Source organism: Mesocricetus auratus, unplaced genomic scaffold (assembly GCF_017639785.1).
Source record: "Mesocricetus auratus isolate SY011 unplaced genomic scaffold, BCM_Maur_2.0 Super-Scaffold_100006, whole genome shotgun sequence".
Lineage (NCBI taxonomy): Eukaryota > Metazoa > Chordata > Mammalia > Rodentia > Cricetidae > Mesocricetus > Mesocricetus auratus.
In genome coordinates, this window is record NW_024429190.1 from 44,059,820 (window position 1) to 44,085,109 (window position 25,290).

The following is a 25,290-nucleotide window of genomic DNA, read 5'->3' on the forward strand; positions in this document are numbered from 1 at the left end:
TAAGTTTCAACACGCATCGATTATAATTTTGATTCAGCAAAAAGCTTCTACCCTATATTTTTTGAATTACTACTGAAACACCCCCACCCTTTTGTTTCTCTGTGTTGTTTTGGAGGCTGTCCTGGAACTTGCTCTGTAGACCATGCTGGCCTCGAACTCACAGAGATCCACCTGCCTCTGCCTCCCGAGTGCTGGGATTAAAGGTGTGCACCACCAACATCTGGCTGAAACACCCCCTTTTATAAACTGTTTATAAGCAAAGGTATAGGATTCCATACCTTCTTTTGCAGATCTCCTATTATATAAAAAGTTCTAATTCACTAATTAAATATAAGTTGCAAAAATCTTGCTGCCAGACTGGTAGCATGTGTCTGTACCAGGAGGTAGTGGCTGGAGCATCAGGAGTTCAAGACCAGTCTTAGCTACACAGCAAGTTTCAGACTAGTCTAGGCTAGAGAGTCTGTCTGAAAAATATACAAATAAATACATACACAGGGAGCCAGTATGATGGCTCGGTAAGTAAAACTGAGTTCAGTCTCTGGAACCCATGTACAGGTGGGAGGAGAGAACTGACTCCAGAGAGTGGTCCTCTGACCTCCACATGTGTGTGGCATATGTGAACACACACACACACACACACACACACACTCACACTCACGCACATAAGCACACACACACAAAGAAGAAGAAGATTTAAAAGTAAGTGTATAAAACACAGCCTACTGAATGGATATGTTGGCTAAAAAACTCAAGACACTTGTGTCGAGTGGTGAAGAATAGGACAATAAGGAAAGCCAGTCATATGTATAATTTGCCAAGAACTGAGCTTGAGGCTGACTACTTTATTGCTTCTGGAGGAAATGACAGTTTCTAATCAGTCTCACTTTTTAGAATTACACAGTGATTCTTCAAACAGTGGGGATTAAACACATAGAAAGGAAAGAAAAAGAAAAGGACGGCGATGATGCTGGTACTCCACAGAAACGGCAAAACTCTGAGGTATTGATTAGGGAGCAAGCAAGATAGCTCAGAGGGTGAGGCCCTTGTTGTCAGCCTAAGGGCCTGAGTTGGATTCCTGGAGCCTATATGGGGAAAGGAGAGAACCAATTCCAGGCTGTCTCTAACGTCCACACCTAAACCATGGCGCGCGCACACACACACACACAAAAAGAAACAAAATGTAAAAGCATTATGATAATTAAAGTTCTGTTTTTCAACTTGTTTTCTACACTACAGGCTAAAGAAAACGAAAGATCCAGCAAATGAAGCAACTAGTAGCAGTGTGCACTGAAGTGAAGTAGGATGGTCCGCACTCACTCGGCATCCATCGCTACCCGTCCCCTAAGGAGCTGTCGGCTCACATTCCATCCCTTCTCACTCCACCTACTCCTCACTCCCCACACCTACTGCAGCCAGTGGCACAAAGGTGAAGAGACTACAGCATCCCCAACTATCTCAATACATACTAACAACGACACTCTGCACAAGAGTTTCCACCAGAATGGAAGCTATTCGGTTCACATCACCTTTATAGGGCTACCTCCACTTAAGCATAAACATGCAAAGTGAGGGTGAATCTTACAGAACAGGCTGAGTCATACACCAAATACAGGGTCAAACCCCTCTCAGCTGCCAGTGAAAGTTCTGCTGAATAGTGAGTGAAACAATAGGAACTAATTCTTTTTCTATTTCTGCCTATTTTATGTGCACATGTATGTACATGGGCACACATCTACAGGGATCAGAGAACAACTTTCTCCCCTTCTACCACATGAGTCTGGGGAATCAAACTCAGGTCATCAGGCTTGGCAGCAAGTGCCTTTACTCACTAGTTAATCTAGCCAACCCAGGAAAAAGACGTCATTTTTGAGTTTCACTCTTACCATTTTGACTGTGGCAATACCTACACAGACTATTACGTTGTTCAAGCATCCATAAAGCAGACTGGCAAGACATGGTGCTGCTCCTCTGTAATCTCACTCAGAAGGCTGAGGCAAAGAACTATGGTGAGTTCCAGGACAGTCACTATGACACAGTAAATCTTGTTTTAAAAACAGAAAGCTGAGCCGGACGTTGGTGGCGCAGGCCTTTAGTCCCAGCACTCGGGAGGCAGAGGCAGGCGGATCCCTGTGAGTTCGAGGCCAGCCTGGTCTACAAGAGCTAGTTGCAGGACAGCCTCCAAAGCCACAGAGAAACCCTGTCTCGAAAGACCACAAAAAAAAAAAAAAAAAAAACAGAAAGCTGGGGGCTGGAGAGATGGCTCTGCAGTTAAGAGCACTGGCTGCTCTTCCAGATGACCTGGGTTCAATTCCCAGTACCCACATGACAGTTCATAACTGTCTGTAACTTCCGTTCAGGGACTCTAACACCCTCACACAGAGGTGCATACATGCAGGTAAAACATCAATGAACACATCCCCACCTTATATGAGGAAGTAGAATGGATAAGACAAATACAAGGTCTTGACAAATCCAACACTTAGTAAAATGACACTTCGAATGAGTTACTTCCTTTTTTCTGTCCCTTAGTTTCCTCATGATGTCACTTGCCTCACAAGATCCTTCTGACAATTACAGGTGGCACATCTAAAACCGCTGAAAGTGAAATCTGTCTCCATCTCTAAGTCCCTATTCATCCTTCAACTTGACCCTGACTACCTACTCACTATATCCATAACTCTAAGGACTGTGCAAAAGAGACATACCCTACCATTAACAACCCATTCCCTTGACCCATTTGATCTTAGATACTTATAGAAAGGCACAGTGTCAGGGAGAGGAGAATCAAAGTGGGCACCCCTTTGAGAAAAATGCCCTCGGGAAGCTACTTTGGAGACAAATGAGTATATAAAGACTTAAACACAAGCCAGTGCCCAGACAATGGCACAGAGGCTGTGAGAGTACAGGAATCACCTGGCACAGGACCTCAGGGACAACACATAAACTGAGTCTTTCATCAAAATTCAACTACTCAAAAAGCTTGGACACTCCAGATAAGCAGGGAATGAACATTCAATGAGCGTATGGGTGACTAGTCCATCACACATGGGCTCAGAGACTCCTTTACATACAGTGAAAATGACTTTAGATGTGCTTTTACAACACTTTTGGGCCAGTCTCCTCAACCAGGCCTTCTTCTGCCTCTTACCTTCTCCCAAACACAGACACCAAGCAAAGTCGCCAATATGCAACGAAGCAAACAAGCCCGCTGCAGGCCTTCATGAAACCGTGCAAGCAGGATCTGAGCTCTCTGCAAATGCAGGAAGCGCACAATGATGCCAGGGTAAAGGGCTACCTGCTGGTAATAACGTTAAATGAGAAGATAATATCAGGGGAGGGGAGGGGAAACTAGGCATGGGAATGCGTAACTGCAATCCCTAACACTCGGAAGCTGGGCCACAAGAGGATCATGAATTCAGTCAGGATCAGCTTCAGTATCAAAGCAATCCAAGGCTAGTTCAGTCTACATGAGACAGGTACACAACACCCATAGAAATGGAAAATGTTGAGATAAGCAAGAGGATAGGTCAGGCAAGTGAACAGGAACCCTAAATGTGCTAACTACAGGCACCACTGCCTTCTTTACAAGTGTCATCAAGCTAAATCCCCACCTGGTCATTCTGTACCCTAAGAGAATCACTGCCCTCACCAAACTACAGAGGCTGAATGCTGCCATCTAAAACAGACAGAGCCACTGAACCAAACCCTGGTCCACTCAGTCTTATAAGTGGGAATCAAAGTTCACACATATCTGGGCCACTAGGAAGCAGTAGTTGACAATCTCATCCTGGTCTGTAATGAGGACGCTCGAACAAAACTAGACATTCACAGATGGAGGCACTAGAGGGCTCAGTGGTTCAAGAGTGTGCTGCTCTTGCAGAGGACCTGAATTCAATTCCCAGCAACTCTAGCTCCCGGGGATCAGGTGCCCTCTTCTGACCTCAACAGGCATCTGAACTCACAAGCACATACCCACACAGAGCTACACACTCACACATATATACAGAAATAATAAATCTAAAAGCAAGAGAGAGAACAATTCAAGGGTAGGCTCAGAACACTGGTTAAAGAATGAGTAAAACTGCCGGGCAGTGGTGGAGCACATCTTTAATCCCAGCACTCAGGAGACAGAGGCAGGCAGCTCTCTGTGAGTTCGAGACCAACCTGGTCTACAGAGCAAGTTCCAGGACAGGCTCCAAAGAAACTCCGAGAAACCCTGTCTCGAAAAACCAAAAAAAAGGAGGCGGAGGGAGGGAGGGAGGAAGAGAGGGAGAGAAGAGGAGGAGGAGGAGGAGGAGGAGGAGGAGGAGGAGGAGGAGGAGGAAGAGGAGGAGGAATGTAAAGCAAGATCAAAACAGAATAGGACAGGTTAAAAAGAGCAGCACTCGGGTGTTCTGCATGGCATTTCAGGAGTAATTCAGGTCAGTTTCCTGGAGGAGTTCCGAGCGGGAAGGGCATACATGCCTGAAATGGCAGGAAAGCCTAGAGGTTCCTGCTGCCACGCAAGCAGGATGCAGAAGTGACTGTGGTCTTTCTGGACATTGCAGAGAAGCAGGTAAATATGTCAAGTATCTGAGCAAGCCAAAGGTTACAAAGCTTTCCAGTAAATGTTCAATCAAATTTAGAGTAAAAGCATATGTGGTCTTTCTCACAAAGCTTTTACTAAGAGTAACCGCCTAAGGGATGTCTACAAATCAGAGTCTTGGCCATGCCATCAACACAACTGGGCTTTAATGCTAATCTCTACCCCTTGGTACCAAACGCAGCTCAAGATTTTTACAATAGTTTGTTAGCAGGGCATTCATTCAAATCATGTTTCCCTAGTAGGAATTACAAATTTTCAACTTTTTACAGTCCTGGGGCTTGAACCCAAGCTCTTGCCCACACTAGAAACCTATCTTAGCACTAAACTATGTTCCCAGCCCATTTCCTTTTTGTTTGTTTGTTTGTTTTTTGTTTTGTTTTTTGTTTTAATGAGACAGGGTTTCTCTGTATTGTTTTAGAGGCTGTCTTGGAACTCACTCTGTAGACCAGGCTGGCCTTGAACTCACAGAGATCTGCCTGCCTCTGCCTCCCGAGTGCTGGGATTAAAGGCGTGTGCCACCACCGCCCGGCCCCAGCCCATTTCTTAATCTTTATTTTGAGACAACAGCCTGAGTTGTCCAGGCTGACCTTCAACTTATTCTACAGTCTAAGCAGGGCTCGAATTTGTGATCCTCCTACCTTAGTCTCCCTGTGGCGCTTCAATTACAGCCTGTACCACCAGGGATGGCCCAACACTTTTTTAAAGGGGAGACAGCGAGGTGCCTCAGCACTAAAGAGCACTGCTGCTCTTGCACAGGACCTGGGTTCACACCTCAGCAGCCACAACCGTCTGCGACTCCAGTTCCTGAGGAGCCAACACCTTCTCTTGGCCTCTTATGGGCACCGTATTTACATGGTGCACAGACATACATGAAGGCAAAAACATCCATACACATAAAATAAAAGTTATGTAAAAAAAAAAAACTTTGAGCCGGGCGGTGGTAGCGCACGCCTTTAATCCCAGCACTCGGGAGGCAGAGGCAGGCGGATCTCTGTGAGTTCGAGGCCAGGCTGGGCCGACAGCCTCCAAAACAATACAGAGAAACCCTGTCTCATAAAACCAAAAAAAAAAAAAAAAAAAAAAAAAACTTTGGGGGTAGTGATACACACTTAATCTCAGCACTCATGGCAGGTATATTTCTGTGAGTTCAGGGCCAGCCTGGTATATACACTGAGTTCCAGGTGAACCAAGACCACAAAATGAGACCCTATCCCAAAACAAAAAAAAAAAAAAACTAAATAAATAAACAATGCAAGAAGACATGTTAGTTGCTAAACAAAGTAAATATAATGTGTACTAAAACAATCTTTAGCTGGACATAGTAGCACACACAAGCAATCCCAGCACCGGGGACACTAAAGCAGAGAACTACCAAAGTCAAAGCCAGGCAGGGCTACATAACAAGTACCAGGCCAGCAAGCTAGACAGCAAGGCCCTGTCTCAATGCTCACCCCCAACCAGGAAATAAATCCTTAGCTGAAATTTTTGCTGTGACTTTACTTGCTGCTTTTTGTTTTAAGAAAATCAGAAGAAGCTAGGAAGACAGCTCAGCTGTAAAAGTACATGTGTTCAAATCCCTAGCCCCACATAAGAAGCCAGGCACGACTGTGCACGTCTGTAACCCCAGGACTGGGATAGGTACATAAACAAGGAGACTGCTGGGACAGGCTAGCTCGGGTTCAGTGGAAGACCCTCTATCAAAAGAATAGGGTGGACACACACAACACTCAAACACACACGTTTACACACACACACACACACACACTCCTTGAGATATTAAATTAGCACTGACTTATTCTGACTAAATTACTAAAATTCACCTTCTGTGTTAGATCTGAATGCCTTACTCTCATGTCATGTCATACTACAATATTGCGGCTATAAAAAAAAAACACAAACTACTTTCACTTTTAGTAGGCCATTTCCTCTTCCTTCAAAATTTGTTTTTAGCCAAACAAAATTTTTTTTAGAAATCAAAGCTATCAGTACACACAACTGACATTACTGATGCAGCAAGTCTAGCAGCTGCTTCAAGCACTTCCCTGAGGAAGACACCATGAGCTATTCGCGTATGGTCTGAAAATCCTTTGAATTTCTCTAAAGTTCCAGGGATGGGGGGTAGCTGTACAGAGAAAAGCCTTAACGGGCCCCAGGGAAGAAAAGTCTATGGTCCCTCACTGACTCCTTCATTCACTCGGTTACCACTCAATACTTTAAGGATCAATGCTTAGACACAAAGCAGGACGTCAGGCCATGGTGGACCCTGCAGCCCAGCACCGTTTTCCTGTTGCCCCTTGAGTCCTCCTGACAGGCTGGCTGTCAAGTCTTCCTGACTGACATGTGTCCAGAGGATATAACAGAGTCTCTCAATTAAACACTCACCATACAAGTTTGTAGGTTCCTGACCCAAAATTATAATGGACAAACCTGAGCAAAAGACAGAAATGATTATCTACTTTAGGTTTAAAGCAGGAAGGTTTCTTCTCACACCTGCTCAACTGAGATAATTGAAGTATCTGAGGCTGATCATGCCTGACGAAGTGGTTTATTCCAGAATTCTGACATTTTCACCACAGCTCACATGAGTGCAGTTCTCATTCATCCAGATGTTAACATTTCACAACTGATTTCTAATCTAAAAATATCAAATTTCAACTACCTACATGACCACATAACCTAAGTTCAAACCTAAAATATAATATGGTAAAATAGCATACTTCTCTAGACTACTTATTGTCATGAAAACAACTAAAATAAACAAACCAAGGTCTCAGCGTGTAGCCCCGACTGGTCTGAAACTGGCTATGTAGACCAGGCTGCATCCGAATGCTAAGATTAAAGGTGTGAATTGCCACCACGCTCATTTATGACATGTGTTAATAACTTAGAGACACAATGTCATGAAAAAAAGGATAGAAACAACTATCACACCAGCAATTTTTAAGCTTTCATGAACCTCACTGAGTTACATTTTCCCCAGAAATACGCAAAAACAAATGTGCACACAAAACTCTGAACACAGATCTGAGGTATAACTCAGGATAAAGCACTTACCTATCATCAGTAAAGCCTTAGGTTTACTCTCCAGCACTGAAGAGCAGGGAAAGGGGAGGGAGCAGGAGGGACAGGAACAGTGTAATAGCTCAGTGGGTAAGGGTGCTTGTCACCAAGCCTGATAAAACCTAAGTTCAAAGACCCACATTGCAAGTTGCCTCTGACCTCCACACATGTGCTGTGGCAGGCATGCATATACACACACACATACACATTAATTAATTGGGTGTGGTTGATTAAATAAATTGTGGCTGGACAGGTAGGTACATTCCTGTAAGACCAGCACTTGGAAGATGCAGGCAATAAAAGAAACTGAAGTTCAAAGTCATTCTCGGTTCAAGGACTGCCTGGGGTACATGAGACTCTGCCAAACAAATAAATAAATAAGATTGGTGTACTTAGTCCACATATCAATCCTAGAAGTTGTTAGCCCCAATTTGTAGACTAGGAAACTGAAGATGCCAAGAAGCCATTAACTAGCAAAAGTTTTAAAATTGAAAACTGGGCCAAGCGGTGGTGGTGGACACCTTTAATCAGCGCTCAGGAGGCAGAGGAAGGCATATCTCTGAGTTCAAGGCCAGTCTGGTCTACAGAGAGAATTCCAAGATAGCCAGGGTTATATAGAGAAACACTGTCTCAAAAAACTAAATATAAATAATTTAATTTAATTTAATTGAACATTGGGGCTGGCTTACAGTTAAGACACTTTCTGAGTTAGGTCCCCAGTATGTCTATGGAGAGGTACATAATCACTTGACACTCTAGCCTCCAAGGGCAACTCATACACATGGCAGTCACTCAGACACGACACACAAATACTCATTAATAAAAACAAATATTTAAATTGAAGGCTGTCTTAAATATAAGGGGGAAATTGCTAATCATTACTATCACTACAACCCTGGCACTAACTAGGAAGTCTGAAGCAAGAGGAACAAGAATGCAAGACCACCCTGGGCTACTCGGTGAAACTGCCTCAACAGAAAAAGACGGGGCTAGAGGCAGAGAGAGACAACTCCCATCTTTAAGGTATAATTAGCAATTCTACAAGATGATTGATTAGAAAGAAGTGTTGTATATCAGGCAACCTAAATCCAATTTTGATAAACACACACCAAACTGAATTAACAGAGTTGGTCAGGTATTAAAAGGAAGGGGTACATTTTCTAAGTTTTAACCTGTACCAAGACATTTCATTTCCAACTTAGTTTCAAATCTACTAGTACAAGTAGAGATGGGGGAAAAATTTTTCTATGCCCTCCTAAACTCAAAAGAAACGCAGCCCAAGGTGGCCTTCAGCCTCACAACTGCAGAGTATAAAAGCTGGAGTACATTTGCTCTAAAGCAGACACAAGCAGCTATCCTTATTTTTTTCCACTTGTAAGGAACTCAACCACCAGACAAGGGAGATGAAAAGGGAGGAGGGCGCAAATTATGTCATTTATCTTTGAAGAGTACAGGATTGTATGCAAAGCACAGACCACAGCACTCTGCAGAGCAGCTGCCAAAATAATACACATTAGTTTTACTTCTCTATTCTAAAATTAGCAAAGAAATGAAAATATTTAACATTTTAAAGAGCCCACCAAATTTACAAGAATTATCAATTTACTTCGCAAAACCTACTCAAATTATTTAACAAGTTTTTCTTTATAAACCACCAAAACACAAAAACAATATTTTATTTCTTTTTTCTTGTTTTTTTGTTTTGTTTTGGGTTCAAGACAGGTTTCTCTCTGTATCCCTGGTTGTCCTGTAAAGACCAGGCTAGCCTTGAATTCAGGGATCTACCTGCCTCTGCCTCCCAAATGCTGGGATTACAGATGTGCACTACCAAACTGGCCTTGGTTTTATTCTCTTGAATTTTGAATGATCTGAAAATGTTAGCTATTAAATAAATAGAAACACAATACTTTTTTGAAAAGTAATAAGGGAGGCTGGAGAGAGAGCTCAGGGGCTAAGAGCACTGACTCCTCTTCTACCAGACTCAGGCACTCGGCAGCTCACACCTGTCTGCAACTCCAGCTCCAGGTCTTCTGGCAACCTCACACAGACATGCATGAAGGCAAAACACCAATGAACATTAAATAAAAATAAATTACTTTTTAAAAATAAGAAGCCATATAAACAATGTGTATTGCTGTGAGATTTAATATAAATATAAATGAAACCCTATAGATGCTTTCTCTTTTTTTAAACAATCTTTTTTTATTTTACATGCCAATCCCAGTTCCCCTCCCTCCCCTCCTCCCAGTCACCCCACCTTCCCCCCACCCCAGCCCCCATCCATTCCTCAGACAGGGTGAGGCCTCCCACAAGGAGTCAACAAAGTCTGTCACACCCAGGTCCCTCAGTATCCTTCCATAGCGAATGGGCTCCAAAAAGCCACTTCATGCACTAGGGATGAATCCTGTTCCCCATAAACTGCCCAAGCCACACAACTGTCACTCGCATTCAGAAGGCCTACTTCAGTCCTATGCAGGTTCCCCTGCTTTCTTTTTTAATCAACAATTGGCTGGTATAATTACTGAAAATATGCACATCGCTGAACTGAAGCATTTTTTTAATGTGCCTGGGTGTTTTGCCTACATATAAGTCTTTGTACCAAGTGCACACAGTAACGTCTTGGAGGTGCTGGACACTGAAACCAGGTCTTCGGGAGGACCTGAGCCATCTCTCCAGTCCCTGCATGTCAGTCTTAAAGGCGGCCTTTGGGGCGGGGCCAGGCTTGTGAACACTGCAGTCTGAGCTTCCTCGTCCCGCTCTGCATAAGCCTTTACATCCCTCTACACATCACAGCTGACTGTGTGCAACGTTCTCCCTGGAGCAAGGCGGACTATACTGCAATACAGCAATACAACCTTTGCCATTTGTATTAGAATCCGGGCCTGTGAGGTCTCCGCTCACTTCTCTGGTTTTATCCCTCTGTTTTCTATCAGGAATCAAATACAGAGATCCAAGTTTATTCCGTATTCTTTGCATGAGGGTGTTTGATCTTGGCCTTTTTTTTTTTTTTTTTTTTTTTTTAAGGCAGGCTTTCTCTGTGTAGTCCTCTGTTCTGGAACTCTATAGACCAGACTGGCCTATAACTCAGAGATCCTCCTGCCTCTGAGTCTTCCTGCTGGGATAAAAGGCATGTGCCACCGCTGCCTGGCACCTCTGCCTCTTAAGTGCCAAGATTAAAGATCTTGCACTTTAATGGCTGGCTTTGGCACCATTTTTTTAATAGACTATTGAATTATCTCAACAACTTTGTCAAAAGTGGAAAAGCTGGAGACTTCAAGTCCAATAACTCCCACAGCAAAGCTAACCTGCCTGTGGATGAGCTTCAGAAGAGAGGGAAAGCCTCAAATCTGTTTCTTGTGCCTGTGTGCATTTTTGCTGGTCAGAAAATTTACAGACCTCTCACCACATTTATCAAAGGGAATTGTGCCTAACATATGAACTACTGTACTATACTACAACTTATGTACAGATGTTTAATAAACACTCATTAAGTAGAACTTTATTCTGGGGTTGTTGGGCTTCTTTTTATGCTAACAGCTGGAGGACTAAATTAAAATCACCACATAACTTTTAACATTTACTTTATGTGTATGCTGTTTTGCCTGTGTACATCATGTGTACCACGTACATGTCTGATGCCCTTGAAGTTCAGAAGAAGGCTCTGAATTGTCCTCTGACTGGAGTTACAGATGGTTGTGAGCCACCATATGGAGGCCAAGAATCAAACCAGGTCCTCTACAAGAGCAACAAGTGCTGAGTCTGGATCCCCACCACCCACATAAAAACTGGGTGTATGGTGGCACATACCTGTAATCCTAGCACTGATGGCACAGAGACAGACAAAATTCCTGGGGCTTGCTGGCCAGCCAGCCAATTTAGGCAACTGAAAAAATAAAGTGAGTCTAGGGAATGACTCAGTACAGGCATAAGGACCTGAGTTTGGACCCACAGTGTCCCATAAAACTAGGCAAGGCTACATGTGCCTGTAACTCCAGCACTAGGGGAAGAGGAGACATGAGGATCACCAGAGTTTGCTGGCCAGCCAGCCTACAAGAAAATCAGCAAGCTGAGGGGGGAGGGGATGTCAATGAGAGACTCTTCTCAAGAAGATAAAGCAGAGAGTGCGTGCTAGACCAGGACGCCCAACATCCTCCCTGGTCTCTACTCACATACACAGAGAATAAAAACAAGGCCTGAAAGAACACTCAAAAAGCTCACCTACCATCAGAAGCATCTATGATGTCCCCTACTCCCCCACCCCCTAATTTTCTGAGATAGTCTCATGTACTGAAGGCTGGCCTGAAACTATCCAATAGGGGCTGGACTTTTAACTCCTGATGCTCCTGCCTCTGCTTCATAATATGCCCAGGATAGTATGTCCTTAAAAACTGATGTGAAGGCCTGGCGTTGGTGGTACACTCGGGAGGTAGAGGCAGGCGGATCCTTGCGAGTGCGAGGACATCCTGGTCTCTGGAGTAAGTTCCAGGACAGGCTCCAAAGCAACACAGAGAAACCGTGTCTCAAAAAATCAAAAAAAAAAAAAAAAAGGGAAAAAGGAAAAGCTGATGTAAAGCTGAGCACAGTGGCTCACATCTTAAATCCCAGCACTCGGGAGGCAGAGGCAGGCAGATCTCAGAATCTGAGGCCAGCCTGGTCTACAGAGCAAGTTCCAGAACAGCCAGAGCTACAGTGAGACCCTGTCTTTAAAAAAAAAAAAAAAAAAAAAAAACAGACTGGTACACACCTTTGATTCCATCAGAGGCAACAGGGGCAGAGGCAGGAGGATCTCTTGTCAGTTCAAGGCTAGCGTGGTCACACACCAGTTTCAGACCAGTCAGGGATACACAGTAAGACCTTGTCTCAAAAATCCTATGTAATTTTCTAATGTCCTTCCAGAAAAAAACAGATTATTGGCAATTGAAACAATTATATAATGTATACTACATTCCAAGCTCCAGAACCAAAGTTGTACATACACTGTTTGCCAGGAAATTTGTTGGGGATGGAGGGCTTGTATGTCTGTATGTGTGTTTGGGGGGTGGTGTTTTACCGGTGTGTATGTGTGCATGAGGTTGTATGTGGGTGTGTGTGGGTACATGTGCATATTGCAGGTGGAATCCAGAGGTTTCACTATGGTATCTTCCTCAAATGTGCTCCTTTTTTGGGGAGTAGTGGGTTCAAGAGTTTTTCTGTGTAGCCTTGGCTGTCCTGGAACTCTCTCAGTAGACCAGGCTGGTCTTGAATTCACAGAGATCCACCTGTCTCTGCCTCCCGAGTGCTGGGATTAGCTCCCTAGTTTTTCAGGCAGGGTCTTTCACTGAACCTGAAGCAGATGATTTAGGGAGGCTGGCTGGCCATGAACTTCAGGGATCTACCTACTCACCCTTCAGTGTTGGGGTTACAGACGCAGAAAATTGTACCTGCATTTTACCTGAGAGCTGGGGACCCAAACTCAAGTCCTCACGCTTATAGGGCAGGCACCACACTAGCTGAACCACCTCTCTGGCCCTTAACTTGTTTTAATTCTGCAAACAATCTCTTAAAGAGGATTAGTGAGCCGGCTCAGCAGTTAACAGCACTGGCTGCTCTTGTAAAGAACCCAGAACCCACATGACAGCTCACAGAAACCTGTAACTCCAGTTTCAGGAAATTCAACGCCCTCTTCTGGCCTTCTCAGACACCAGGCACACACATAATGTGCATACAAACATGAAGGCAAACACTTATACACAGCAAATATCAATTAACACATATTTTTTAATGAATTTACGAGGGCCAAGTTGCATACCAGTTCATAAGCTGCCATGTGTGTGCTAGGAACTGAGTCTGAGCCCTCTACAAGTGTGCCATGAGACTCACACCCATACATATACACAAAAGAGTAAATAAATACAAACTTCTAATGTGAAATCACTCACGACAGTTATTATTCACCCCATCCTTTTTACAAGTAAGAAAATAGAAACCAGCCAGACAGTGGTGGTGCACACCTTTAATTCCAGAATTCAGGAGGCAAAGACAGGCAGATCTCTGGGAGTTCAAGGCCAGCCTGGTCTACAGATCAAGTTCCAGGACAGCCAAGGCTACAGAGAAATCCTGTGCCAAAAAAGGAAAAAAAAGGAGGAGGAAAGAAAAGGAAGAGGAGGAAAATAGAAACTAAAAAATTAATCTACTTGCTGGGTCCAGTGTTTCACACCAGTAACTCCAGCACTTGAAAGGCTGAGGCAAGAGTCACACAAGTTAATCTATTGTATAGGACTTGGTAACTACTAAGCATATTAGCATACTAACATAACTGTTATCTATTAAACCAAGACAAAACCCCAAAATCTCATCAACTTTCCACATTACCAAGACACCTAAATTCCCAAATGCAATGCTGATCATTAGGGAGGCAGAATAACGTAGTGGTCAGAAATGCCTGGATTCTAGTTCAAGTTCAGCTAGTACGACAAACTGTTTAAAAGGTGTCTTCACTGTCTATAAAACTGGACTTTTAGAGTACCTGGAAGCTGAGGCAGGATCTATATACTTACAATGTAAATAGATCAGACCAGCTTGTTCTATATACATTGTAAGATCAAGGCCTGATATAAACCATTACTCAAAATTTTTCAAAACAATGAACTTGGAGCTAATCGTGATAGCACAAGACATTAATCCCAGGACTCAGGAAACAGAGTCAGGAGCATCTCTGTGAGTTTAAGGCCAGCCTGGTCTACATAGTAAGCTCTGGGACAGCCAGAACTATATAGAGAAAACCTGTCTCAAAAAACAAAAACAATGAACTTGAGAGGCTTGAGACATGGTTCAGTGACTGGACTGGGAACACCTGTTACTCTTGCAGAGGACCTGGGTTCAGTGTCTAGCGCCCACATGATGGTTCACAGCTGTCTATGACTCCAGTTCCAAGGGATCCAATGCCCTCTTCTGATCTTATTGGGACCAGGCTGCATGTGATGTTCATATATGCACACAAAGCACTCATGTGCATAAAGTAAATAATTTTCTTTTTAATTTTTAAATGAACTGGAGGGGTGTGACTGGAGAGATGGCTCGTAGTTAGAATACAAACTGACTGCTCTTTGAGGAGACCTGAGTTCAATTCCTAACACCCACAACCACCTATAACTCCAGCCCCAGAGAATTAACACCCTCTTCTGCCCCTGACAGCACCAAGCATGCGTGTTCACAGAAATCTATTTAGGCAAAACATACACATTAAAAACTAAATAAAACAATTAGTGAACATGGGGCTTGGAGAGACAGCTCCGTGATCAAGAGTGTATACTGTTCTGGCAGAGGACCTAAATTCCATAACTAACTGTGGGGATCACAGACCCTGGCCGGAAACCCACTCCTCGATCAGCCTGGGAGCAGGCAGCTGCAAGACAATGTTTACTGAAAACAATTCAGTGCCATAAGCTCCTGATAAGGGCTCCAATAAGGGCTTGCTCACTGAAACACCATGACTTTGATCTTCCCGAAGGCTAGCTACTCCCTGCTGTTCCAGATTCTGGTGCCAGAGATTTAACCACCAGCCAGGAGGAAAGAGGTCTGTGAGAGGGCTGTTGGAGATTTGTGCATGTATGGATGGCAGAAGTTTTTCTGAAGGGAAGCGTTTTTCTTGAGAAGTTCTCCTAAGTCGATTTGGGGAGCATAAAGTTTTCTTAACGCAACCGACTGGTCTCTGTGTCATCTATCCCAACCATGTCTCCACATTCTTGGATACAGGCTGAGCAAGAGGCGCAGCACTAACACCCACAGTAGGCAGCTCAAAACCACCTATAACTCCAGCTCTAGAGGATCCCACACCCTCTTCTGGATGCCATGGGACACATGTGCATACACAAACACAGACACATACACTAAAATAGTCTTTTTTTTTTTCAAAAAAAGCGCTTTAAATGAATTTTTAGAAGGTGTTTAAAGCAAAAAACTCACATATTAACCTGAAGAAAAAAAAAAGGTTGACCCTTCATGGCTTACTATCCTTTTTCCCCAAGAATAAACAACAGAGAGCTGAAATTTTTTTCCAGTTTGGCATGGCACTTTTCCTCCTTGAATGCTGGCATTCTGAAGAATGCTCAATAACAAGCTGCTGAGGAATGCTGAAGGATAACAGAAAATATACGTATATATGATTGTAAATACCTTCTAGATTAACTGAACATCTTCGGTTGTCCTTTAAAGTTATTTCAAATATGCAACTATCTCTCTCCTATGCCTGCTGTTATTTCACTTTCGAGCTGTTTGAATGTTCACTATACAGAATCATGTATTGAAGTTAGGCCTGAGGGGTTTTTTTTAACCCTTTTTTAACAAGTGATAAGAATGACAGCTGTCAAATACATAACATCCCTCTGTACTCGCTGTGTTTTTTTATCCCTGGTAAACCAGGTTACTTGTTCAGTTCCTGTAAATTACTCTAAACGAAGTAAGGCAACTTCCTTGTGTCATCAGCTCTCAAAACAGCTGATGCGCGCTTCAGGAGGAAGCTGATTAAAGCTGGAGGCCCGAGCAACTTCTCCCTAAGAAAGCAAAGTGTTACATTCTTCCTCGCAAAGCTAGGAGTCACGGCTTCAGGGCGCATTCCAACTGAGATTTGGGACAGTGCTGAACACGAAAAGTAACTTTTAACGCCGGGTCCAAATCCTCGTTCCTCTTCCTGCCTCCCTTCCCCCAAGAGTCGGGGTGGAGTGGGAAAGTGCCGCGTAGCAGCCACATCCCTGCACGCTGCGCTGCGTCCGCGGTGCGCCCCGCACCCTAAGCGGGCCCCTCGGAGCACCCTGCGCCGCCCTCCCCAGCCCGCACCGCGGCGAAGCCCCGTCCACACCCGGCCTGCAAAGCCTCTGGAGCTGCACGGCCTCCCGGGCGGCTCACCATCGCAGCCCCAAGACCGAAGAGAAACAGGTGGGCAGGTCCGCGGCTGGGGGAATCCGTTATCGGAGCTCGGGATCCATTGGCGCCAACAACTTCTCCCGCGAAGTGGCAGAAGCGCAGGCGGCGGCGCGCGGCGATGACGTCAGGAGGCGCGCGCTCCCCGCGGTCCCGCCCCGAGGCGGGAGTTGCGCGCTGGGTGCTGGACCGCCCAGGCGACAGGGTTGCTCCCTCTCCTAGAGTTCTGTGAGCGCGTGCGATCGCGACCCGGACGCCCAATCCGGAGTCTGAGTCTGGCTTCCTCTAAGGCAGGTTCCCAGGTGCCTTCCTTCCGCGTACACGTCCTGCAAGGGCAGTTGTCTGTAGGAATTTCCAGGTCTTACTCCCACCCCCAATAAAATGAAATGTATTCTACGCACTGCACACATCAACTGTTCCTGTCAACCTTTAATCTGTTTTATTTTCCTTTTCATGTTTGACCTATTGATTTTGGCTCACACTAAGAGACCTCATAGTTAGAAAACTCCCAGGATAAAGGACAAATATTTATTTCTTTTTACACGTTTATTTATTGGCCGTGGAGTTCACCAGCAGCGGTCAAAGAAAAGCTTGCAGGAGCCCTTCCGCCACGTGGGTACATGTTTGTGTTAAAGAGACTGTTCGCATTAAAGGAATGTTTACATTAAGTTTTATTGCTTTGAGGATCTCAAGTGCCCCATCCTTGTCTCAAACGCCCTGTGTAGTTGAAGATGAGCTTGAACTAATGATTTTTCAACGGCCTCCCAAGTACTGATATTTCATATAATATCAACATGCTTGGTTTATGCAGTGCAAGGGATCAAACTCAGAACTACTATGAATGAATGCAACCACCTGAGCAACCCCCAACCACAGCAGCTCTTTGTCCCAAAACTACCAAGCTACGAACACTAGCCCCTTAATTCCTAAAGCTTCATTAAGTCGCTTAAAGAATAGTGAAGCAGACGGACAGTGGTGCCCGCGCATTTAGTCCCAGCACGAGGCAGAGGCAGGCAAATCTCTGAGTTTGAGACCTGCCTGGTCTACAAAGTGAGTTCCGGGACAGCTCACAGAGAAACTCTATCTCTCAAAACAAAACAAAAGAATAGTGAAGCCCTCTGGGCAGTAGTGATACACACCTTTGTTCTGAACACTGGGGAGGCAGAGGCAGGCAGATCTATGAGTTTGAGGCCATTCTTGTCTACAAAGTGAATTCTAGGAGAGGCAAGGCTTCATAGAGAAACTGTCAGGAAAAAAAGTGAAGTCTTGAGCCGGGCGTTGGTGGTGCATACCTTTAATCCCAGCACTCCGAAGACAGAGGCAGGCGGATCTCTGTGAGTTCGAGGCCAGCCTGGTCTACAGAGTGAGTTCCAGGACAGGCTCCAAAACAATACAAAGAAATCCTGTCTCGGAAAAAAAAAAGTCTTTGACGTGACACATACCAAGATATACACCCACAGAAAAACTAGAATCAGGAGAGACTTAGGATAAACAAGTCTCAGCAGGGAATAAGGTTGTTTTCCTTTGTCAGTTTGGAGAACTGGTCCTGGTATGTGACTCAGGTGGGCCCGGAACTCATGATAACACCTCTGCCTCCACAACCCCACTCTGGATTACAGGGGTAATCCTGCAATCCCAGCAGGTTTCCTATTAATAAATAAACAACTTGGTTGTAGAATAGTATGTAACATCTGCATACAATTTCAAGAGAAAACATAAGATTATCCAAGAGTTTAGTGAGGAGAGCAATATCAAACTTTGTCCTTAAACTTTCAAATCTTTTTCTAACCACTTCCGGTTGAGCCTTGTCCTTTTATGACAGCGTATCAACCCGGAGAGGCAGTAAAGACTTCAGGACTACAAGAGTTTATATTTACTAGATATTGATTGCAATGTGATTTGGGTTTGGGTTTTTCTGGAACAGAACTTCTCTGTGTAGCCTGGGCTGATCTGGAGCTCAGGGACTCACCTGCCTCTGCCTCTCCAGTGCTGGGATTAAAAGTGGTTATCCTTTAATCCCAGCACTTGGGAGGCAGAGGCAGGCGGATCTCAGTGAGTTCGAGGCCGGCCTGGTCTACAGAGCTAGTTCCAGGACAGCCTCGAAAGCCACAGAGAAACCCTGTCTCGAAAAAACCAAAAAAAAACAAACAAACAAACAAAAGTGGTTATCACACCTTGTGTCTTTTGTAACATGTGCCCCACACACAGCTTTGCACTGTTCTAGGTTAAAATTCACCGCTAACAATAAAAAATCCCCTATTTAGAAACAAACGAACTATTTCTCATGACCAAGGCTTCACTGCCTGGATTCACCTGAAGCCAGTCACTCTGTTCCTGCTCCACTGTGTGCTTGTTATGTGACCACAGAGAAGTAATTGTGACTCAGTTTCCTCATCTGTTAAAGATAGAACTGTTCCTGACACACATCAAGTAATAATAGCATTTTTGGTGGTGGTGGTAGTTATTTGACTTGGTTGGAGTTTAACTAAGACAGTCTCAGTACATAATCTATAGGGAAAAGGGTCGAGCCAAAGAAACACACTTTGGCCCTGCAACCAGAACCAAAGAAATGCACCCTGACCCTGAAACCAGTGCCAAAAAAGCACACTTTGTCCCTGGAATCAGAGTCAGTGAAAGAAATGCACCCTGGCCCTAAAACTAGAGCCAAAAGGCTAAAAAGGACCAGTAAAAGAAACACACTTTGGCCCTGAAACCAGAGCCAAATCTGACCCTAACCCTGTACAGAAAGCTAACCAATCCCTGAGCAGTATTGAAATCTGACCAATCCCCACCCTGGAAAACTCCACCCTCTCCCTAAGAATCCCTATATAAACCCTGTGTCTGTTCAATGTGTGGCTGTTCGTAGGCAGCCACTCTCCTGGATTCTTGCTTCCCAATAAATCTCTTGAGTGAGGTTGCATGAGATCGTTCGCCAGAGCAGAGTGGAGCAGGGCTGTTAACACTTTTCCCTGAGGAAACCTTCCCCTGGCTAAGCATAGTTGTTACACTCCCTCTCTGGGGAAATGGAGTCAAACTAACAACTTTGCCGGGGAAACCCTCTCCTTCTGAAGCAAAGCTGTAAGCTGATATGCTTACTGTGACCTGTGGTATTCCTTGGTATACCATTCCATCCGAGCTGTAACACTCAGTATTCTGTGACTCCCGAGTGCCATAATCCATCCCATCGGATCCGTGGAAATACTTACATAACCCAGGTTGGACTCAAACTTGAGATCCTCCTGCCTCAGCCTCCTAAGTGCTAGGATTACACGCATACACCACTATACGTGTCAACAATTGTCATCATTATTATAGAGTTTGCACATGTGTGGCAGAAATGACAAGAGATCCTGCCTGAAGCAAAGTGGAAGGAAAGAACCAACTTTTGAAAATTGACCTCTTACCACCACACACACTCTGTGCCATGAGTGTGCTCACACCCAGAAACACAAAATAAATAAATAAAAATAAATCTAAGAAAATAAAATAGGACTAAAGAGATGACTCAGTGGTTAAAAGCACTGGCTGCTGAAGCCAGGCATTGGTGGCGCATGCCTTTAATCCCAGCACTCAGGAGGCAGAGGCAGGCGGATCTCTGTAAATTCGAGACCAGCCTGGACTACCAAGCGAGTTCCAGGACAGCCTTCAAAGCCACAGAGAAACCCTGTCTCGAAAAACCAAAAAAAAAAAAAAAAAAAAAAAAAGCACTGGCTGCTCTTCCAGAGGTCCTGAGTTCAATTCCCAGCACCCACATGGTGGCTCACAACCATCTGTAATGAGATCTGGTGCCCACTTCTAGCATGCAGGCATACATGTAGATAGAGCACTCATATACAATAAATAAATGAATATTGTTTTCATTTAAGTTAGAAACAAGCTTGCTTCACATGTCAATCCCAGCTCCCTCTCCCTCCCCTCCTCCCCACCCCCCCCATCAGGCTCCCAAGCCCCCCACCCAATCTCCACTCCGATCCCCAGGGAGGGTGAGGCCCTCCACTGAGGATCTCCATCGTCTGTCATTTCATCCAGAGCAGGGCCTAGGCCTTTCCCCAAGAGTCCCGGCTGAGAGAGCATCCCTCATTGTGGGATGGGCAGCCAAAGTCCATTTGTATGCTAGGGATAAATACTGGTCTACTACCCAAGGCCCCATAGATTGCCTAGGCCTCCTCACTGACACTCACATTCAGAGGGTCTGGATCAGCCCCATGTTGGTCTCTCAGCCATCAGTCTGGGGGCCAAGAGCTCCCCCTTGTTCAGGTCAACTGTTTCTGTGGGTTAAACCAACCCAGTCTTTTTTTTTTTTTTTTTTTTTTTTTTTTGGTTTTTCGAGACAGGGTTTCTCTGTGGCTTTGGAGGCTGTCCTGGAACTCACTTTGTACACTAGGCTGTCCTGGAACTAGCTCTTGTAGGCAAGGCTGGCCTCAAACTCACAGAGATCCACCTGCCTCTGCCTCCTGAGTGCTGGAACTAAAAGCGTGCTCCACCACTGCCTAGCCTGGATCTAACAGTTTCTTTTTTTTTTTTTTAATATATTATTCCTTTATTTATTTTGTATACACTTTTGTGCTTGCATGCCAGCAGAGGGCACCAGATCTCATTCCAGGTGGTTGAGAACCACCATGTGGTTGCTGGGAATTGAACTCAGGACCTCTGGATGTATAGTCAGTGCTCTTAACCACTGAGCCATCTCTCCAGCCCCCTAACAGTTTCTAATGCACATACCTGACCCTCATCCCGTAACACATAGAGGTAAGGCAGTGCTCTGAAACATCTGAAAACAGCATAGCAGCAAGCAGCAAGTGAGCTGATTCTTGGCCCTCCTTTATATTCTAATCACAGCCCTGTGTAATTGCAGACAATTCACATGATTAAAATGGCTTCTGTTTCAATGCCTGTCCTCTGTTAACTTATCTAAGCCATAGAATGCACTCCTGACTCACTCTGGAAGCATCCTCAAGAGCACAATGGTCACATTGTCTTTCACTAGACTTTGAAAACTTAACAGAAATCAATTGGGTTTTCACTGTGCCACAACAAAATGACCTTCCACCCTCTGGATAAATATTAGCATGTCCTGCTTTCAGGGTTTATTGGAAGATTTTCCTTATAGACAACAGTCTGTCAGGCAGTGTCTCTGTGGCCACTGGAGGTCCACCCTGGTCGTGTTGACCTTAAAGCTATTTAGGAACACAACCATAAAAACCTGTAACCATTAAGGTGCATATATTTTGATTTAGGAAATCAGGTGTGAACTATGTCAATTATCTTAATTCTTAGGTTATATCCAATTAACCTTACTATGTTAGTGTTGGAGTGATCTAGACCCATGAAAACTTTCCTGGTGGTTTTTATATCCTATAAATGATAGGAAATTTCCACCAAGCCACTCCACATATTCACTTACTTGAAAAGGAACTTTTCCTTTTAAAATAATAAGATAATAAAAAAGGATATCATTTCGCTGTTAACATACATATTTGATTATGTATATAACTTCAAACTGTAATTTCCTAAAATATTCCTGGGCCATTGTTTTTAGTTTTGTTTCTTAGGTCCTGGGGATTGAACCTATCCGGCCTCTCACATAATATGTATCACTCCATCACTGAACTATCTGTCTTTCCTATTTTATTTTGTGCTGGAAGACCTTGAACTTGTTGAAGGTTTGTTTTGTTTTGTTGGTTTAAAGGAGGGGTTGTTTATCTTCTAGTCCTGGTTGAGCTTGAATGTACTATGTAGGCAAGAATGACCTTGAACTTCTCATCCTGCAAGCTCTACCTTTCAAGTAACTGGGATTGTAGGCCAGCACCACCAGGCCCAGCTCTCACTAGCAAACTTAGCATGAGTAGACAAGAGTAATAAATGTTCCAACAGTATTTTGTCTACAGAGTCAGTTCCAGGACAGCCAGAGGTACATAGAGAGAACCTGCCTCTAAATAAATAAATAACCCTTTTTTAGAATGCCCTGACCTCTAGATTGTAAAATATCACAGATGATTTTATGCTTTCATATAAATATCTTTCTTTGGTTCTTCAAGACAGGGTTTCTCTGTAGCTTTGGAGCCTATCCTGGAACTTGCTCTGTAGACCAGGCTCCAAGGTGGCCTCAAAGTCACAGAGATCCGCCTACCTCTGCCTCCAGAGTGCTGGGATTAAAGGCATGCGCCACCACCCACCACCACCACCACCTGACTAAATTTTTTTAATCTGTGTGTGTGTGTGTGTGTGTGTGTGTGTGTGTGTGTGTAACACGTTTGCTGGTGCCCTGTGATGCCAGAAGAAGGCATTAGATTCCCTGGAACTGGAATTACAGACAGTTGTGAGCTGTCTGACATGAGTGTTGGGAACTGAACTTGCATCTTCTGGAAATGCAGCAAACCCTCTTAACTGCTGAGCCATCTTGCCAGCCCCAAACAATCCTAACGTTCATGAGTGGAGGAGTGGATAAATAAAATGTGTTGTACACCTACAATGTGATATTTAGCCATAAATAGGACAGGGAAATTAAGCACGGCTGAGGCAGCACAAATTAACAACAAATGCCAGGTTAACCTGGGCTACACAGCAAAACTCTGTCTGTAACCCCAGCACCTAGAGGCTGAGGCAGGAGGAGTTCCAGAAGTCCTAGGCCAGCCTGGACTATAAAATAAGAACCTGTCTCAGGATAGTTTTTAATTTAAATTTATTGAGCATTTACTATGTGTCAATCTCTGGTCAGAGTGCCTTAGGTATGGTAACTCTACCCTCATGATAACTCATAAACACCATTCTTTTTTTTTTTTTTTTTTTTTGTTTTTTCGAGACAGGGTTTCTCTGTGGCTTTGGAGGCTATCCTGGAACTAGCTTTTGTAGACCAGGCTGGCCTCGAACTCGCAGAGATCTGCCTGCCTCTGCCTCCCAAGTGCTGGGATTAAAGGCGTGCGCCACCAACGCCCGGCTTCATAAACACCATTCTTATTATGCTTCTTGGGCTTTTCGTTTTTATTTGATTTTCTTGTTTTTGAGTCAGGATCTCATTATGGAGCACTGGCTGGTCTGGAACTTACTATGGAGAACAGGATAGACTTGAACTCACTATGAAAACCACTTGCTTCTGCCTCTCAAGCACTGAGATTAAGGATGTGTACCACCACACCCAATTTGTAGTTCAGAGCTGGGCGGTGGTGGCACACGCCTTTAATCTCAGCACTCGGGAGGCAGAGGCAGGCGGATCTCTGTAAGTTCGAAGCCAGCCTGGTCTACAGAGTGAGTTCCAGGACAGCCTCCAAAACAATACAGAGAAAAAAAAAAAAAAAGTAGTTCAGAATTGAGTTCTAGGTCAGCCAAGGCTTTGTAGTGAGACCTTGTCTAGAAATATTTTTTTTAATTAGGCAGCTTACTAGACCTGGTGATGTAGGTCTGAGGCAGGGGAATTGTCAGAAGTTCAAGGTGGGCTTGCACTACATATCAAGTTCTCAGGCAACATAATGAGCCCCTGCTCTAACGTAGAAGCAAAAAAGGGACTAGAGATAAAGCCCAGCGGTGGAGCCTGCACAGGTCCTGGGTTTGATCCCTAGTATTGCCAAAAGAAATTAAATCCATGTGCTCCAATAATCCTTAAACCCAAATTATCTCCCACATTCAGAGTCATGTAGCTCTGGGCTGACTTCAAATTCCATTTGTAGCCAAGAATGACCATGAACTTCTGATCCTATTGCCACCACCTCCCCGTGGCTCCCATCATACCAAACCTGGCTGCTTGGTTTTCAGTTCTTTGAGATGTAGTTTTGCTCTACAGCCAAAATGACTGAATTATACATCTTTGGCAGTCCTTAAACTCATAGCAATCCTGCTCCAGCCTCCCAATTGCAGGAGTTACAGGCACGAGACGCCATACTCAACTATATTTTCTTTTTTTTTTTTTTTTTTTTTTTTGGTTTTTCAAGACAGGGTTTCTCTGTGGCTTTGGAGGCTGTCCTGGAACTCGCTTGGTAGTCCAGGCTGGTCTCGAACTCACAGAGATCCACCTGCCTCTGCCTCCCAAGTGCTGGGATTAAAGGCGTGCGTCACCAACGCCCGGCCTAAATTTTCTTTTTTAGTTGTTGTTTGTTAGTTTTGTTTTTGAGACAGGATTTCTCTGTGTAGCCCTGGCTCTCCTGGAACTAGCTCTGTAGACCAGGCTGACCTTGAACTCACAGAGATCCATCTGCCTCTGCCTTCCAAGTGCTGGGATTAAAGGCATGTGCTACCACTGCCCGGCTCAACTAAGTTTTCTTAAAATAGATGGCATTTACTAAGATTATTCTTAGGTGTGTATGTTTTGGGGTGAAGTGTAATATCCTGCTTTTAATTCTTTATTTCTGACTTGTATGTAAATTTGCTCTTTCTAAAATGGGAGATAATAAAATTACCACTGCCAGACTCTAAAAATAGAAAAGTAGATCCTTTATTCAATAAAGTTCAAAACGTTCAGAAAAGGTCTACCGCCATGTGAAAGTCTGCACAGACAGTGCCACTGCTGGGCATTGTTTCCATATGTTTATTTAACACATTCAGATTAGCGTCAGAGATGCATTTCCATCTATCTCATTCTCCTCATCCCAAGAAGACGACACGTGTTTTTGACTGCAACGGGGCCACCTCCCTCAAACTGCGTGGCTCTCATGACCCATCCTAAGTCTCCCAGTCCAGGCTAATCATTGACAAGGCTTTACAATCACAGGCTTTTGCTGGAGCGCTGATAAAGACAGTCCAGCAGTTAGTGGCAA

The 25,290-nt window shown here is 44.3% G+C and overlaps 1 protein-coding gene across 2 annotated transcripts in view; it reads right to left on the minus strand.

The window, feature by feature from the left end:
* The window catches only part of Rfc1 (replication factor C subunit 1), a 70,703-nt gene extending 54,022 nt beyond the window's left edge, over window positions 1-16,681 (minus strand). For both annotated transcript variants that reach the window (XM_040747111.1, XM_040747110.1), the window contains exon 1: window positions 16,529-16,681. In XM_040747111.1, coding sequence (XP_040603045.1) covers window positions 16,529-16,531 — 3 coding nt within the window. In that variant the 5' untranslated portion in view covers window positions 16,532-16,681. The remainder of the gene's footprint in view (window positions 1-16,528) is intronic.
* Between the last annotated feature and the right edge of the window lie 8,609 nt (window positions 16,682-25,290).